General features: G+C 39.6%; 1 protein-coding gene across 1 annotated transcript in view; it reads right to left on the bottom strand.

The window, feature by feature from the left end:
* TBC1D8B (TBC1 domain family member 8B) overlaps positions 1-19,071 on the bottom strand; it is a 98,553-nt gene that overhangs the window by 17,597 nt on the left and 61,885 nt on the right. Inside the window, exons 12-18 of the mRNA XM_089684929.1 lie at positions 16,853-17,138; positions 12,135-12,264; positions 11,945-12,043; positions 9,402-9,470; positions 7,209-7,452; positions 7,047-7,112; positions 3,144-3,227 (exon numbers count right to left, since the gene is read on the bottom strand). Of these exons, the coding sequence (XP_089541055.1) occupies positions 3,144-3,227; positions 7,047-7,112; positions 7,209-7,452; positions 9,402-9,470; positions 11,945-12,043; positions 12,135-12,264; positions 16,853-17,138 (978 nt within the window). The remainder of the gene's footprint in view (positions 1-3,143; positions 3,228-7,046; positions 7,113-7,208; positions 7,453-9,401; positions 9,471-11,944; positions 12,044-12,134; positions 12,265-16,852; positions 17,139-19,071) is intronic.

Raw genomic sequence — 19,071 nt, 5'->3', positions numbered from 1 at the left:
TGTCATACATACCTGCTCTGTGCAATGGTTTTGCAAAGAGCAGTCCTCCTCTTCTTGGGTCCCCCGCCAGAGCTCCTGGCCCGTGCCTTCTGCTGAGTGTCCCCAGGAGCAATTGTCTTGCTCTGGGGCACTCATGCGTGCTCGCTCTTGAGCAGCCAGCCTTTGTGTGTCTGAGACACACAGAGTGCGGCTTGGTCCGAACCCCCTGCTCCATCCTCGTTGGCTGTGAATGCCAGCAGCGAGAGCCAATGAGGAGGCAGAGACCCGGGAAAGGTTCTGTTTTGTGCACATTGTTGGATCAGGATTGGTCTCAGGTATGTATTTAGAGGGGGGTTGAGGGGGGAGCTGCACACTGAAGGTTTTTTACTTTCAAGAATAGAATGCTTGAAGGTAAAAAACCTTCAGCCTTTAGAACCACTTTAAACCAGTCCAAACACAATTAATACATCACAGCTATAAAGCCAATTGTAGCCAATGTCTTTTGTTTTGTATAGAAATTCAGGTAGGGCTGGAACTTCTCAGGTTTTTACTGTCATTTTTGTCTACATTGGGGAGTTCTTTTTTTTTTTTTACCTTACTCTTCCAATGACAAGACTACAAAGGGACATGAAGTTCCAAGGAGTCTCCACAATGAGAAAAAAATACAGCATCAAAAAACTTTAGTGTGGGGGGGAGTGTAGAGGTTTGCATTGCCTACATCATGTCCTAGTGACCCCATTCCCTTCCTTTGTCCTACTGTCACAATGATAAGGACAAAGACAGCAATAAAACCAGAACAAAAGAGGTTCACCTTGTGTATGGTAATTGAGTAAGAAAAGGTAAAGAAATCCTAAAACCTTTCTAAATGCACCAACTGAATTCCTTTGAATGCTGTCCATGTTTTTGTTCCTTTGTTATTAGTTTTTTTGAAGCTGCTGTCAGATTGCAGCAGCACCAAAGTCCCCCTATGGTGTTGCTTGACTCCTCCTACTATACACCGCCTTTAATTGGTTCTGTGGTCGGGAGTGAAGCACAAGAGAAGAGCTGTGCATGATCTCCCATGTGTCAATGTAATGATACTTGGGGGCTTGGTGTCGCTGGAAACAGATGACAACGTCAAAGGCTGATGGCAACAGAAAAGAAACACAGACAGAATTCAAACTTGCTGAGCTGCATTTGGAGAGTTATAGCTATCTTTGTAGTTTCTAACTCAAATAACATCCACAGAGTGAACTTCTTCTAACTGCTAAACAAGCCCATATCCTTAGGAAAATTGCTAGTTAGGGTTGGACTGTCACTTGGATGCCCCACTACACATACAAATTGATGACTGAAGTGACCGTGGCATCTTTCATGGAGAAGCAGGTTACTTCTGAAGGCCTGTCCAAAGCTGCAGCAATTTTCACAAAGAGACTGATGCTAGACAGAACCAGTCAATTAGCAGAACTGCCTGAACACTCATCTCACAGATGCCTCTGCCTTGGTCAAATGACCAGTCTCCAGAGGAAGCCCGATTCCCTATTTCTCCAGGAATGGTACCATTTTCTTACAACCTAAATATTATAATTGGTTTCAAATTAACTGCTATTTTGGAGGTAATTATCAAAACGGAAAACCCGTCGCTAAGAACCTCCAACTTTTAAAACTGGTAATAAACAGAACTAGCATACAACAGTCATATTGCATTGCATTACTTTGTACAAAATAATTTAGGTACAAAATCATGGTTTTCAATACTGTATATGTTTAATTAAACGACATTCCTTTTTGTTCTGTAGCATATTCAAAATAAAATGAAAACCACTTACGTTATGGTGACATGGGCACACTAAACGTAAAGAGATATTAAACCCAAAACCAAAAATGTAATATGTTGCAGCTTTCCAATCATTCAAAGTGGTGGCTGCATTAATGTTCTTTTCTTTGGATTTTCCCTCTTTTTTCACCTGGTGATCTGGCCAGTAACACACCCCCTGTATTAATGAGACACAACTCTGAGGGAAAGAGCATGGGAGGCACAGCAGACAACAGTATTGTCAGTCTGGGGAGAGGGGAGTGTTAAATGTAACAGCAGATTTGAAGACAAACTCCAGCTGACACTTTATAATCAGTTGCTGATAAAGGTTTTATATAAATAAATAAAAGCTGATCTTTCAGTGCTAAATGGTCTGTCTCATTCAAGTAAAGTGATACATTCTGCTGGAGAGCTTGAGCTTCTGAAAAACAACAAACTTGCTGGCCAGATCACCAGCTGAAAATAGAAGAAATAAAGCCCAAAAAAGGGAACTAATGCAGCCATCACATCTAACAATTGGTAAGCTCTTGCATTGGTTGGTCTACAATTACAATAGTTTGGATTGTATTGTTTAAATGCTCAATGCAAGAGAGATGTGCAGATAAATGGAAGATGCTAATTGCAGAGTGTCTTCTAAAAAAGATGCTGCTATAGGCTTAAAGCCAACTACCTATAAATGCATTGTTCTTGGGCACAAAGCTGTACAAAAAACAAGGGCTCATGTAAATGAAGTCACAGGTTTATGGCCATACAGACAAAGTGCCTGTGTTTTCGGTGTTTGGCAGCCTCAGCTGTGGCATTTCTGCCACTATTACAAAATGTTATGCACCTGTTATCTCATGTAAATGCTTGTGTCTGAACATGCATGGATATATTTTTTTGAGCATGAGCTAGGCATGTGGGAAAATGTTGATGTATAATTGTGAGCATCACTGTGTACAGGTATGCAGCATATTTTGTGATTAGTTCTGTGAATGGAGTTATGCAATAGTTTGGGCTGCTAGCTGTTGTAAACACAAGTCTGTTCTGCTGTATGGTTGTTGGTCTTTATTTCCATTTTGTGTATGCGTATTAAGCTGTATACATTCTTTCGCTAAAAAAAAAAAAATTACATGATTGAATTTGGGTTTAATACAGCTTTAAAAAGTAAAATCTGGAAGCCAGAAATCAATATAAACAGAATAGGTTCACAGAGCAAGTGCAGAAGAGTTAAATTAAATGCAGATTTGATGGCCAGTTTATTACAATACATAGGGAAAGGGCTTATTCAATTTTTCATTACATACTGTACTTCTGTAGTGGCATGTTTTGATAAGGATGAGTACCTGTAATCCTCATCTCTGCACTGCAAGAGCATAATTATATTTACCATGAAGTTGGCTGAAATGCATAAGTTCTTCTTTGGAAAGCTTGGCTTCCTCTGAAGGGCTTAAAGTACCCACTTCAGTAAAAGCTAATACAAAAATACAGAGAATATAAAACATTACTGAAAAGTCAACTGATTTAACAGGGAAGCAGCATGATAAATGTATCATCTAAACCAGTGGCCTCCAAAATGTGGCCTGGGGGCATGGATGAAGCCCTTTTCTAGGATTTATCAGGCCCTTGGGGCACTATTCCTGCCTTTGACGCCAACAATGGGGCACTATTCCTCCCACTGATACCAACAATGGGGCACTATTAACCACTTGCCTTCAAGAAGATTTATCCCCCTTCCTAACCAGGCCATTTTTTGCAATACGGCGCTGCGTTATTTTAACTGATAATTGCGCAGTCATGCATTGCTGCACCCAAATTAAATTTATGTCTTTTTTTCCCACAAATAGAGCTTACTTTTAGGGGTATTTGATCACCTCTGTGTTTTTCATATTTGTGCTATAAACAAAAAAATACTGACAATTTTGAAAAAAATAAATAAAATTTCTTCACACATTTAGGCCAAAATGTATTCAGCTATATGTCTTTGCTAAAAAAAATCCCATTAAGTATATATTAATTAGCTTATGTGAAAGGTATAGCATCTAAAAATGGTGGTATATGCCGTGCTCAGCATAAATGAGTACACCCCTATTGAAAAGTAAGATTTTAATCAATATCTCAATGAACATAAGAACAAGATCCAAAATTTTGACAAAAATTTGTTTCATAGAACAATTTTTTAGCTCATTAAATGAAAGCAATGTTAATAATATAACTTGGATTACAAAATCTTAAGTTTTACTTAAATTAGTTGATGCAAAAATGAATACACCCCACAACAAAAACTACTACATCTATTAGTTTGTATGACCTCCATGATTTGTAAGGACAGCACCAAGTATTCTAGGCATGGAATGAACAAGTTGGCAACATATTTCAATATCTATCTTTTTCCATTTTTCAAGAACGAACTCTTTTAGAGCCTGGATGCTGGATGGAGAGTGATGCTCAACTTGGCTCTTCAGAATTCCACATAGGTGTTTGATTGTATTCAGATCAGGAGACATACTTGGCCACTGAATCACTTTCACCCGGTCCTTCTTCAGAAATGCAACAATGGCCTTATGGTGTGTTCTGAATCATTGTCATGTTGGAAAGGTGCACGACGACCAAGGGCACAGAGGATGGTAGAATCTTCTATTTCAATATAGAGCAGTATATCTGTGAATTCATGATACCATCAATGAAATGCAGCTCCTTGACACCAGCAGTACTCATGCAGCCCCACATAAGGACACTGCCACCATCATGTTTCACTGTAGGCATCATGCATTTTTCTTTGTATTCCTCACCTTTGCGAAGCCATACAGTTTTGAACAATTAGTTCCAAAAACATTTATCATGATCTCATCACTCCAGAATAGAGACCCAGCAGTCTTCTTTTTCAGCATGGGCCCTGGCAAATTCTAGGCTGACTTTTTTGTGCATGGGCTTTAGGAGAGACTTCCTTTGTGGACAACACCCTTGCATGCAATTACTCGGCAAACTGTATTGTGTCACAGGAAACAATCACTCCAGTGTGGATTTCTACTTCTTTAGCTAACTGCAGTGAACTTGCATGGTGATTTTCTTCAGCCCTTCTCATCAGAAGATGCTCCAGTCGAAAAGCCTGGATGTCTCGATGGTTGCAGTTCCATCTTTGTTAAATTTTTGTATCACTTTTGCTACAGTATTCTGACTGATACGTAAAGTTTTACTGGTCTTGTAGCCTTCACCTTTCTATTGTAAATATTTTCTTTCTCAGGTTTTTTGACATTTCTCTTCCATGTGGTGCCATTGCTGACAGCATTAGATGGGAAGAAGGGGTTTTCTTTGTTAAGTAACACCCTTTTATAATCAACTGTCTGCTGGACACCTGTTTAATGAATAATTAGACTCACCTGTAATTGAATTCTTGTTGTTAGGATTTTGCAGTCTAAAATTTAGCTTTGCTCCCAAGACTTTCATTGGGGTGAATTAATTTTTGCAGCATGGTCTTGAATGCATTTGTCAGGAAAAATACTTTTTTTGTGTCTGCAAATTAAAAAATCTTGTCTGCAATTAATGGCCTGCATTTGTGAAAGTATTTTGTAGAATAGTGTCCCAAAGAAAATGTTGATTCTGAAAGAAAAGTAAAAGTTTTCTGACAAATCTGTTGGGGTGTACTCATTTATGCTGAGCACTGTATACTGGAATTTTTTTTTTTTTTATACTAGTAATGGTGGCGATCAGCGACTTATCAGCAGGACTGTGGTGGACATTCTGACACTGGGTGGGAACTGACTAACTGCCACTGAGATCTCCAGTGACACTAATACAGTGATCAGTGCTAATAAAAAGCATTGACACTGTACTAATGACACTGGGCAGGGTTAACACCTGATCAAAGGGTTAACAGTGTGTGTTTTACTGTGTGTGCTGCTGTGTTGTGTTTCACTTGGGACACATGTTGCTTTGTATCTCTCTGCTGGGCAGAGATGTTCATGCTGACAGAAGAGAGATCTGAGTTGTTTTCACACAGATCTCTTCCCTCCCAGCCCTGCCAAAGATCACCGAGTCCCGGACAGGACTTGGTGATTGACATATCCAGAAGCCAATAGTGGCGCACCCCCTACCCTGAAATACAAAATCACATATTTTTACGTTATTTTGTGCAATGGAGCTGCCCTGTAGCAGTATATCTGCTATGGGGAGGCTCTTAAGTGGTTAAAACCACTGATGGGGTATTGCTTACTCCCATTGACGACACAGCATTTTTTTTTTACTCCCACCAGCCACAGTCCGGCCCCCCTAAAGCCTGCAGGGCAGTAAACTTACCCATTGTTTAGAATGTTTTAGACCAGCAATGGGCAAACTACGGCCCGGCGGACCTTTTAATCCGGCCCGCGGAGCTAGGCTCCTCTCACAGTCCGCCCTGAAGACCGGTGTAGCATGAAAATCTGTCTCCTATGAGGAACTGTCCCCCTCAACGTATCTGCACATGTGCAGGAGATCGCCGATCGGCTGCTAATGCCTGAAACTGGCACATGCGCAGATACGTCGAGGGGGACAGATCCTCATAGGAGACAGATTTTCATGCTACACCGGAATGGCACAGGAACACGGCGAGAGGAACGCGCGGAGCAAAGGTAAGTGAATTGACACAGGGGGGACTTGGGGACCTAATATGGGGGATGAATTAATATGGGGATGAATTACTATAGGGGGATGAATTACTATGGGGGATGAATTACTATATGGGGGATGAATTACTATATGGGGGATGAATTACTATGGGGGATGAATTACTATATGGGGGATGAATTACTATATGGGGGATGAATTACTATATGGGGGATTAATTACTATGCTTACTATGGGGGAATATTACTATACTTACTATGGATGACACATACACATCATTCATCTACTCTTGGTCCGGCCCCCGGGTCCAATATATGAACCCATTGCGGCCCTCAAGTCAAAAAGTTTGCCCACCCCTGTTCTAGACCCTGGTTTAAACGTTTGAAAGTATTGGTTGCATAAGGATATACAATTTTTTATTTACCCATGTATTGTTGCAAAAATAACTATTACAAGGCATTTTCTTACAGATACAGTGGTGTCCTAAAAACACCACTGTATCTGTAACATGCTGTCACAATACCAGATTTCCACCTAAGGTAGTGCTGTAAGCAATATCTGTAATTCAATCGCCTGGCCATAGTGGACCAAAGAGCTGCAGAAATGGTGAATTACCACATTGGACCATGAGACCAAGAGGCACTAGCATTGGTAATATCAGCCAATAAACTGGATATTTTAGTGAACTTACCTGGAGGTATGTGCATTTTAAAAAGTAACTTGAGTCTGTCAGTAAAGCTGCCATTGAATATCACATCTAGAGCAATTAAATGAGAAATGCAGAGAATGAGACCATTGTACAATGCACTTAAAATAGACATATGTAGTAAAATAGTATAAATTATGCTCTCACCAAAAGCAAAAGCAAATTCCTTAAAATTGATGAGACCATCTGAGTTTTCATCCAACAAACGGAAAGTCCACAGTGCAAGAGAGTCTACACTAGGAGAATACGCCCAGGGGCTGAGCAGATGGTAAAGGGTACGGAACTGTTGGCAGTCTATGTGATACTGTTCCAAATATGGCAGACTTGGGTCATGGTGACTAAGGATTCTGCTGTTGTTTAAACTCCAGTAACAAGACAAGAAATGTTCTCTCTAATAGATAAAAGCATACAAAATGGTCAAAGCAAAATAAAATCTGTATGTCGCTAATCAATTAAATGTGAATGTGTGCAATGGTATTAGTGGAAAAATATGTGCTTTTTGATTTTAATAAAATATAAATTAATGTAAACTCAGTCCTGTTAGATTTCACAGAATAAAGCACACATGTTGTGTGGTAATTTCAACAATATCATATATTCTTGGTGACTGAGGGCATGTGGAAACTGAGCTGTTGGGATGGGTCATGTGATCTTTCAACAACTACCATTAGCCGTTGCTTTGCGCTTTATTTAAAGTGAAATTAAATAATATGTAAACCCAACATTTCATATTCCTGATATGTGCCTGCTGTTCCATGTACTTGTATGAAAAAGTATCCTATTAAAAACTAACCACACTAAGTATGAGAGCACAGCGTTGTTAGTTTTATAGTTTTCTGGCTGTGCTGAGAGCTAATACAATGATCAGGCATGTGTTGACACGCCCTCCTCCCCCACCCACACACACAGCCACTCACTGGGAAGATCAGTGTGCTGCAGTTTCTCTGCTCTGAGCTCCTTATACAGCTGAGGACAGAGGGTGTGTGGTTGCTAATGTTTTTATTAATTTATATATTAGACAAAATGGGTTGTTTTACAAGGTGAGGGTATACATATTCTTTAAACTCTGGTTTAAAAAATCTATTATATTCAAGTATGTTGCAGAAATAGGAAATGATAGCCCGGCTGCCGCAATCCTCACTCGACCTGAGTGGTTAGCAGGTAAAAGCAGCCTCAGCTTAATTCATCCAGACCATGCCTCCAACATGTTTCGCCCCACCCCAGGGTTTATTAATGGAGATAAGAATACATATGTGAATATGATTAATTCAAAAGAGTACCTTTTTTTGCTGCTGTGATCTAACTTCCTGTTAGATGGTGGCCATGTTTGTTCTCTATGGTCCCACTGTGTGCAGGAACATAGCAACCCTCTCTTGCTTTCTCCGAGACTGACTAGGGACTATGGACTACAAGTAGTGTGGTGCACATAGAGTATCACATATGACCTCAAACAAATAGAAGTGAGGGGTGGGGGGAACGAGGTTTGGAGGCTGATGGAGAATGTTACAAGGAGGAGAAAAATACAGTAACAATTTAATGGAAAATAGATTATAGGGCCATTAAGTTGTGGGTGTGTATGTTTTTGAAAAAGAAGAATATCATTTAGTGTCACTTTACTTATCTGTTGTTTCATTGAAACTTTTAATTAAAGTGATGTAGAAAAATGACATCTGTTCGCTTAAATTATTATCATTAATAAGATAAATGGATTCAACACGTGTGCTATATTGCATCAGAACACAGATCTGTTTACCCATTTGTAGTCTTCACATCTTTTACCATAAAAACAAAATGTGTGTGTGTGAATATATATATATATATATATATATATATATATATATATCAATTACATATTGGTGGTATGGTTTGCCGCATAGTATTTTGAAGTGCATGCTATTTTGTGTATATGTTAGCCTTACCACTTATTGCACTGATTCTAACGGTCACCTAAGGCGGTACATCCCAACTTTTAAAAACCCCAAAATTGGAATCAATACCCTTATCCCAGTTTGACTAAAAGCCTCATCCTATTTTGACCATATTGCACAATGTTCACTTCTGAAAGAACAGTCGCAAATCTACTGAAAATGTCACTGTCATAAGAGGAACTGCTAGTTTCCCTAGTACACCATCCAACTAATGAATAACCAATTAGATTTCTATTTACCATAGTTTGATCAAAGAACTATTATTTCTTATCAGCTGCAGCCCTTTTTAGAAAGCCCTTTGTCTGACCGAATAAGGATTTTTTTAAAAAAAGAGAAAAACAGAAGTTAAAATTTACACTTTTCAATGTAATTTGAAAATTAATACTTGACACAGCTAACAGTAATTTCTTACCTTAAATAAATAATAGAGCTCCTCTAAATCAGCAGAGCTGAATTTGACATCCTGCAACACCACTCGAACCTGTAGGAACAATCATGTTTTTACACATTTATTGCCATGTTAAATTTTTAATCAGTAATAGACTTTTCGTAAACAATAGTCCTAGGTAGTGTGGGCAACAAGTAATAAGTGCTTGAAGCACTGCTGCATAAATAAAACATATGCAAAAAGGTCATGCTTCCTGGATTTAACTTCCACAACCACACAGCATATTACTGTTCCAATGCTGGGGGTTCTCACTTTTACAGAAAAAGCAAACCCCTAATAAGTTGGCCACATACTCCTGCTGATACGGTGCTTACAAACAACATATGAATAAATCATTACGTATACTTTTTTATCTTTCTTATTACATTTTTTGCTACTCTGAAATTTCCACAGGAAGATAAGTCATTAGTGAGGAAAACAGAAAGGTGTGCATGTTTTGCTACACAGGCATTGCACTGGCCTATTTCTCCTTAAGAAACCTCCAGATTCTCAGATTAAAACAAAAAATACTATCAATCCTTAAAGATTACTTGACACCAGAACGAAAACCATGTAAGAATAAAAAAAAAAAAAAATCTAGAATATTTCAACAAACATGGTAGACCTGGACATTCTGTTAAACCAGGAATTTTGCAACTGTGTGTTTTTTAACCATTAGCCGCCCGACCAATGGCCGTTTGGCGGCTTCAAAGGTGTCTCTGCACTCTGGGTGCACGCCATTTGGCGTGCTCCCGCACATGCGCAGTTTGCGCTAATGCAGAGCGGCGCAGCAGTGCGATCTGTCACCGGCCGTGCACCTCGGACACGGCCGATGACAGATCCGAGTACCGGCTCCCGTTGCTGGTACCATGTGACCTGCTGTGACCAATCACAGCAGGTCACATGACAGTTGTATACAATGGATGGCTTCATTCATGATGCCATCCATTGTATACTAGTGCCTAGCTGTGAATGGTCACAGCTAATCACATGCACATGTCATGTGATTAGCTGTGACCAAATCACAGCTAAGCACAAAAAAAAAAAAAAAGCTGAATGAATCGATTTCATTCAGATAAATGCTTGCTTATAGCAAAGTAATTCTTTGCTATAAGCAAATTGTGTAAAAAAAAATAAAAATACTGATCACTTCCCCAAAGTAGTACAATGTTACTATGGTAACATTGTACTACTTTGGTCATAGTAAAATATGAAAAAAAAATCTTAAAAAAAATAAAAAAAAATTTAATAAAAAATTAAATATAATAAAAAAAAAAAAAAAAAAAATATATATATATTTTTTTTTCATACTGTCACCAGTCAGTGTCCCTGTTCACCGCCATGCCAGTTATATGATGACGCTGTACTGCACTGGTGACAGTATGTAAAAAAAAAAATAGTGAAAATAATTTTTTAAATTTTTTCATTTTCCGAAAAATTATGACAAAAAAATACAACTTCAAAAAACTCGCCATGCCTCTTATGAAGTACGTCGGACTGTCTACTCTGCAAAAAGGGGTCATTTGGGGATATCTGTACTATTCTGACATTCTTGGACCTCAAGAAATTAGATTGGCTGTCAGTACTTCAGGATTGATCAATATTCAGATCTATACCATAGTTTGTGAACTCTATAACTTTCCTACAAACTAAAAAATACATCCTAATTTGGGTTATTTTCACCAAAGACATGTAGCAGAATACATCTCGGCCTAAATTTATGAAGAACAATTATTTATTTGTAAACTTTTATAACAGAAACAAAGAAAAATGTGTTGTTTTTTTTTCAAAATGTTTGATATTTTTTTGTTAATTTAGCAAAAAATAAAAACCCCAGCGGTGATTAAATACCACCAAAAGAAAGCTCTAGTTGTGTGAAGAAAATGATAAAATTTTAGTTTGGGTACAGTGTTGTATGACCGCGCAATTGTCATTCAAAGTGTGAGAGGGCTGAAAGCTGAAAAATGGCCTGGGCAGGAAGGTGTAAAATTGCACGGTATTGAAACGGTTAAAGTGTTACTAAACCCACAACAGTAAATTCAGTCTGTATATGCAGTAAGGCATGCTTGTTATACTCATTGTGGATCCTAAGGGGTTAATCCTCTGCATTGTGTAAAACACAGTTTGATCCTCTCTTCTCTTATCCTCCCCTTCTTCCAGTGTCTCCCTCTTATCATGTGTAGACACTCATGCACATGCTCAGTTTGGTGTGTATTGCTAGAAAGGTTATTTTTTCTTGGGAGAGTGCACGTGATCAGCACAGGGCCAATCAACAGTGCCCAGAGAGGGGTCAGGGGTTCAGCATCCTCCTAGAGCAAAATGAAAACTCCTCCTACAAGCTTTAACATGTGCTCTGCTGGACAGTGATAGAAATCACAAGACTGCTTAATTACTGATGAGAAAAGGTATTTAGCAATTTATATTTACTAAAATAATTGCATTTTCATGTAGTGTGTACTGTGGAAGACCAGATACAGTGAATGCAGGACCTACGTTTAGTAACACTGCTAAGTATACACTGTACATACCACATTTTGTTTTGTTGTCAATTCTAAAGTCTGGATGACATACAGGCGGTTTCTGGAGCGCATGCTTTCTACATCCTCATAGCGAATAGCTCCAAATCTCTACAAAAGTAAAAAAATGTTTATCACTGGTCAAAACAATCCCCTTAATGGCAGATAAAATTTGTTCAGCAATATACTGAAGAAAACATACCTCGTTTGACTCCCTGATAAGGTCTGTGATATCCACTTTCACACTATTGCCTTTCCGTTCACAGCCAGAAGACGCTTGCTGCACAGAAGAAGGAAGCGGGCTGTCCTTATTGACAACATTATCAAAAAACCTGCAGACAATCAAATGTTATTTCCATACACCATCATCATGCCAGAAGTCATCTTACTGCTGTCCTACAGTGAACATGTTATCATATTTAAAAAAAAAAAAAAACATTTATCAAACACTTTCGTTCTGTTTTGGGTATAGCAATCTATGGCAACCTTTGTACTATACTATAATTACTTTTGCAGCCCAGTAAAGACACTCAGCCCAATGAAGTTTCTTCAAGAAATTGCAAAATTTCACCTGCGCTGCTTGTTAGAATTCTGAATCAGCTCAATGACTTCAGTAGGACATCATTGGAGACACTGCAGATTCACATCTAAACTGTAAAGCATGTTTCAACACTCACCACAGCTTAATAAAAACTACCACTAGGTAGAGATGGGGAGAAAACAAAAATAAAATAAAGGGACCAATGGGATCAAATAAAATCAGTCCCAGAGTGCAGTGGTCACTCCTCTGGCTCTTCGCCTGTTCACTAGATCACTGCCCTACTCCCTCTCTGGTCAACCAGCCAGGTATGCAAACCAGCAAAGGAAAAGGAGAGCAAATGGCACAGAAAGGTAGCTAGCTGGAGGCAGGTGACCAATGAACATGGGGAAGTACCCACTAAGTACAAAGAGCTAGGAACAAAGATTGATCCCCAGGGCCACCATTAGAAATATATACTGTATATATAATGCTCTCTCTACAATGGTGCCCATTCTCTCTACACAGCCACATACTATTTCCTGCAATAGACACAAAACATACCACATATTGACAACACTGATCTTTGATATGCACAAAACACTGACATACACAAAGCACAGCACAAAGGAGCAGTGTCAAGGGCCTCATCTTTCAGGACTGGAGCTGGGTGGCTCTCCATAAAAAGCAGCAAAGCTCTAAAGCAGGCATGGCCCAGCACAAACACACACACACAATGCATGAGTAAAGCACTGAGCAAACTGTTGGTGCTATATAAATCCTGAATAATAATTCCTCTTTGCAGAGAGTTTTGAATAGCAGTCCCTACCCTCAGTCCCCCTCCTCCCCGACCCAGTGACCAGTACAATCTAGTAAAGTTTCCCATGGGATTCCCAAGGCCACCATTAGAAATGATGTAGCCGAGGCCCTGTATGATTCTGCAGGCAAAAAAATTGAACAAAAATAAAAAATATTTGCGATATATACAGTATATATAGCAGTGTGTTGAAAAAAGAAAATAAAGCTCAAAATCCTTCTAATAGCTTTTATTTCCATACACACAAATGCATTGGGAACACTACACATTCTATTCCAAATCAAAACATGAAGAAAAATATATCAAATTTGTGTTGTTCTTCTAAAAAAAATTGAAGAAAAGGGAATATTAGACTGTTCAAAAAAATAGCAGTGTTTGTATTCTTTACAAACTCAAACATTCACTATATAAACTGAAAAATGTTTGAAGATTTTGCTTTCCTTTGAATCACTTAATTAATATTTAGTTGTATAAGCACTGTTTCTGAGAACTGCTGTACATCTGTGTTGCATGGAGTCACCCAACTTCTGGCACCTGTGAACAGGTATTCCAGCCCAGGATGATTGGACTACATTCCACAGTTCTTATCTATTTCTTGGTTTTGCCTCAGAAGCTGCATTTTTGATGTCACCCCACAAGTTTTCTATTGGATTAAGATCCGGGGATTGGGCTGGCCACTCCATAATGTCAATCTTGTTGGTCTGGAACCAGGATGTTGCACGTTTACTGGTGTGTTTGGGGTCGTTGTCTTGTTGGAACACCCATTTCAAGAGCATTTCCTCTTCAACATAAGGCAGCATGACCTGTTCAAGTATTCTGATGTATTCAAACTGATCCATGATCCATGGTATGCGATAAATAGGCCCGACACCGCAGTATGAGAAACCTCCCCATATCATGATGCTTGCACAACCATGCTTCACTGTCTTCACAGTGTACTGTGGCTTGAATTCAGTGATTGGGGGTCATCTGACAAACTGTCTCCGGCCACTAGACCCAAAAAGAACAATCTTACTTTCATCAGTCCACAAAATGTTGCACCATTTCTCTTTAGGCCAGTCAATGTGCTCTTTGGCAAATTATAACCTCTTCAGCACATGTCTTTTTCAACAGTGGGACTTTGCGGGGGCTTCTTGCAGATAGCTTGGCTTCACATAGGTGTCTTCTAATTGTAACAGTACTCACAGGTAACTTTAGCCCTTCTTTGATCTTCCTGGAGCTGATTGTTGGCTGAGTCCTTGCCATTTTGGCTATTCTTCTATCCATTCGAATGGTAGTTTTTTGCTTTCTGCCAGGTCTTTCAGGTTTTGGTTGCCATTTTAAAGCATTTGCGATCATTTTAGCTGAGCAGCCTATCATTTTCTGCACTTCTTTATATGTTTTCCCCTCTCCAATCAACTTTTTTAATCAAGGTACGCTGTTCTTCAGAACAATGTCTGGAACAACCCATTTTCCTCAGAATTTCAGAGAGAAATGCACTGTAACCAGCATGTACAACATTTGCTGCCTTCCTTCCTTAAATAGGGGCAATAACTGCCACCTGTTTTTCAAAGAATGAATGACCTCACTAATAGAACTTCACACTGCTATTATTTTGAACATGCCCCTTTCAATTAGTGATTCAATTACACAGAAACAGCAGCATGCATGTCATGACTGTTGGGTCTGTTGGATTTCTATTACTCTACTACACCTGCTAGTAAATTATTTGCCATGTAGAAATATCATTTCTACAAAAAACAGTGATTGATCAGGTTAGTGATGTCTGACTGCTATTATTTTGAACACAACTGTATGTGTATGTACAGTGGGGCAAAAAAGTATTTAGTCCGCCACCAATTGTGCAAGTTATCCCACTTAAAAAGATGAGAGAGGCCTGTAATTGCCATCATAGGAAGACCTCCACTATGAGAGACAAAATGAGAAAAAAAATCCAGACAATCACATTGGCTGATTTGGAAAGAATTTATTTGTAAATTATGGTGGAAAATAAGTATTTGGTCACCTACAAACAAGCAAGATTTCTCGCTCTCACAGACCTGTACCTTCTTCTTTAAGAGGCTCCTCTGTCCTGCACTCATTACCTGTATCAATGGCACCTGTTTGAGGTTGTGGACAGATGTCTTTTATTCTGATAACAAGTTCAAACAGTCATACTCCAAACTCCACTATGTTGAAGACCAAAGAGCTGTCGAAGGACACCAGAAACAAAATTGTAGACCTGCACCAGGCTGGGAAGACTGAATCTGCAATAGGCATGCAGCTTGGTGTGAACAAATCAACTGTGGGAGCAATAATTAGAAAATGGTAGACATACAAGACCACTGATAATCTCCCTCGATCTGGGGCTCCACGCAAGATCTCACCCCGTGGGGTCAAAATGATCACAAGAACGGTGAGCAAAAATCCCAGGACCACACAGGGGACCTAGTGAATGACCTGCAGAGAGCTGGGACCAATGTAACAAAGGCTACCATCAGTAACACACTACGCCGCCAGGGACTCAGATCCTGCAGTGCCAGACGTGTCCCCCTGCTTAAGCCAGTACATGTCCGGGTCCGCCTGAAGTTTGCTAGAGAGCATTTGGATGATCCAGAAGAGGATTGGGAGAATGTCATATGGTCAGATGAAACCAAAATAGAACTGTTTGGTAGAAACACAACTCGTCGTGTTTGGAGGAGAGAGAATGCTGAGTTGCATCCAAAGAACACCATACCTACTGTGAAGCATGGGGGTGGCAACATCATGCTTTGGGGCTGTTTCTCCGCAAAGGTACCAGGACGACTGATCCATGTACAGGACAGAATGAATGGGGCCATGTATCGTGAGATTTTGAGTGCAAACCTCCTTCCATCAGCAAGGGCATCGAAGATGAAACGTGGCTGGGTCTTCCAACATGACAATGATCCCAAACTTACTGCCCGAGCAAAGAAGGAGTGGCTTCGTAAGAAGCATTTCAAGGTCCTGGAGTGGCCTAGCCAGTCTCCAGATCTCAACCCCATAGAAAACCTTTGGAGGGAGTTGAAAGTCCGTGTTGCCCAGCGACAACCCCAAAACATCACTGCTCTAAAGGAGATCTGCATGGAGGAATGGGCCAACATACCAGCAACAGTGTGTGCCAGCCTTGTGAAGACTTACAGGAAACGTTTGACCTCTGTCATTGCCAACAAAGGATATATAACAAAGTATTGAGATGAACTTTTGATATTGACCAAATACTTATTTTCCACCATAATTTGCAAATAAATTCATTCCAAATCAGCCAATGTGATTGTCTGGATTTTTTTTCTCATTTTGTCTCTCATAGTTGAGGTCTACCTATGATGCCAATTACAGGCCTCTTTCATCTTTTTAAGCGGGAGAACTTGCACAATTGGTGGCTGACTAAATACTTTTTTGCCCCACTGTATATATATATATATATATATATATATATATATATATATATATATCAATCAATGTATGCCCAGCTTAAGTCTGAAAAATGAAGCTCATACTAACATCCACACGGATTGCTGTGCTGCATTCTATTACATTTTTTTCTCTAGCTTTAAACAGATATGATGAGAATTTATAACATTCATACCGATTAAGTATAGTGACAGCCTCCGCGTCATCTTTACAGACTAGCAGCTTGTCAATGTTAAAGTGCAGAACAGTCAGTCCCAGCTGAAGGATGGCTTTGATCCCATCATAAAAGAAGCAGTCCACCACATTGACAGCACTCTCAATAGGCAGAACACTAATGAACAGGGTAAGAAACCATGAGAGGGACACAGAGGAGAAAAAGGTCATGTCCGTCATGTGATCAGTCAACTGCGGCAAATGATCTCTGATAAGTTCTTCAAATACTGCCTGATCCACCAAGGCACCTAGATAATAATGAACATTTGTTAATACTAATCAAGAAAGCAAAAGTAATAAAAACAGATACAAATCACCTATATAAAAAGAAATGTCATACACTTAGCAAAACAAACCTCACCAAGAAAATATGGAAGACTAAATGTTATGAAGCAGCATACAATATAACACCAAAAAGGCACATGGTACATTGTATAGCATGTAATGTAACCTTTGAGAATACGTGGGACTGATGCTACACAGGCATGTAAGCATCAGTCCCACAAATTTTTACAGGTTATGTTAGCCATGAAAAGGAATAAAGGAATATTGAGTTTCCTGTAAATTCCATATCTTGGAGTACAGTACAGGACATAGGCTAGATATTTATAGACCATGGGTTATAGGCTGCTACCTACAGGTGATTGGAAACTGGCAAAGCTTTTGAACATGCCCCCCCCCGGACATACCCTTATAACTTTACTCCACTCTGTGAGACCTCAGTATTTTAGTAAGCAATGCAGAGTAAAAACAGTAACAAAAGGCCTGTGTCCTGAACTGTACTCCAACATATGGAATTTATAGGCAGGCCAAAATTCCTTTTATATTCAGCATACAGAACAGGACAAAGGCTGGCAGTTATCAGAATCTGAGACATCCCCAAGCAATGAATCACAGGGATGAGCAACAACAAGTTGGATGAAACTGTGCCAGCGGCTCAAAAAAGTAGGCGTCGATGACCAAGCCAAGAGTGCCACTAAAGAAACCTGCCTCTGCAGAGACCTGGACATGTGGAGATAGTATGAACTGAAGACCAGGTGATGGTCTTACAAAGCTGCTTAACCGACACCTGATGTCGGAATACTCAGGAGACTCCCATTATTTGCTGTAGTGAGCACATAAAAATACTGGAGGTACCTTTTCTTTTAAAGTGTAAGCTCGTATGATGAGCTGTCTTATCTAACTTGCAAAAGTACATTCGAAGCAGATTGTCTCTTTCAAAATCCTGTTGGCAAGACAAAAAGAGTTTCTTGCTTTTTGGCTATAGGCTGTGGCTTTTAGATAGATTCTGATAGCTCTAACCACATCCAGATAATGTAGAGCAATTACTTTGGGATGCTTAAGAGCAAGGCACAAGGAAGGAAGGACAATGTCTTCATTGATGTGGAGAGCTGATACCATCTTAAGTAGAACGGACAGTCTTGTAAGTAAGGCTACTTTATCCTTATGAAGAATTAGGAAGGGCTTCTTAAGAGTCTCTAACTCCGAAACATAAAGGCAAAAGAAAATTGCGCGCTGTAAATCTTCAATACATGTAAATCACCACAGTGAACATAGACTTCCAGGTGGACTCTCACCTTCTCGTATGGACCTGTATGTGGAGATAGGTCGAACAAAGCAGCTCCCCTATTAGTGGGGGTAACACATAACTTGCTGCTCTGTGCAAACTTACCCTTATGAATCAGCAATGGACCTTCACAAATGGCACCCAATTTCAATACAGCCAACTCTGTGGACAAAGCTCAACAACCACAAAGTAGACCATAGTGCAGTAGGCTTCTTTAGAAGGCATAGATTTATTAAAGCATATGAGCTCACATGATAATAATGTAAAAAACGCATGAAACAGTGGTCAGAATCAAACAATGGAGAGCAAGACCCTGCCTGTCGGAACGATGTAGGAGCGCTGACGTCACCTGACTTCTCCTCATGCGTATCGTCACACACCATGTGACTTCATCAGAGGTAGCTTTGGCCAAGGATGGCTGTAGTAAAACTGTTAGCCGTCTGAGAAATTCTGATTTAGTTGCATCAAGTTCTGCATGGTCAGGTAGGCTGCTTGTTGCATGTGTGAGATAGAGGTAGAATCAGATTCAGAGGCCAGTGTTAGGATAGGGTCCTACTCCGATGCAATGGAAGCATCATCACTCCAACCAGTCTGAATGTTTGCTTTGCAACCCA

Source organism: Staurois parvus, unplaced genomic scaffold (assembly GCF_062004578.1).
Source record: "Staurois parvus isolate SC_StPar_1 unplaced genomic scaffold, SC_StPar_1.0 ptg000361l, whole genome shotgun sequence".
NCBI classification, from domain to species: domain Eukaryota; kingdom Metazoa; phylum Chordata; class Amphibia; order Anura; family Ranidae; genus Staurois; species Staurois parvus.
Note: the sequence above shows the minus strand (reverse complement) of the source record. Positions and strands in the feature narration are given on the sequence as shown.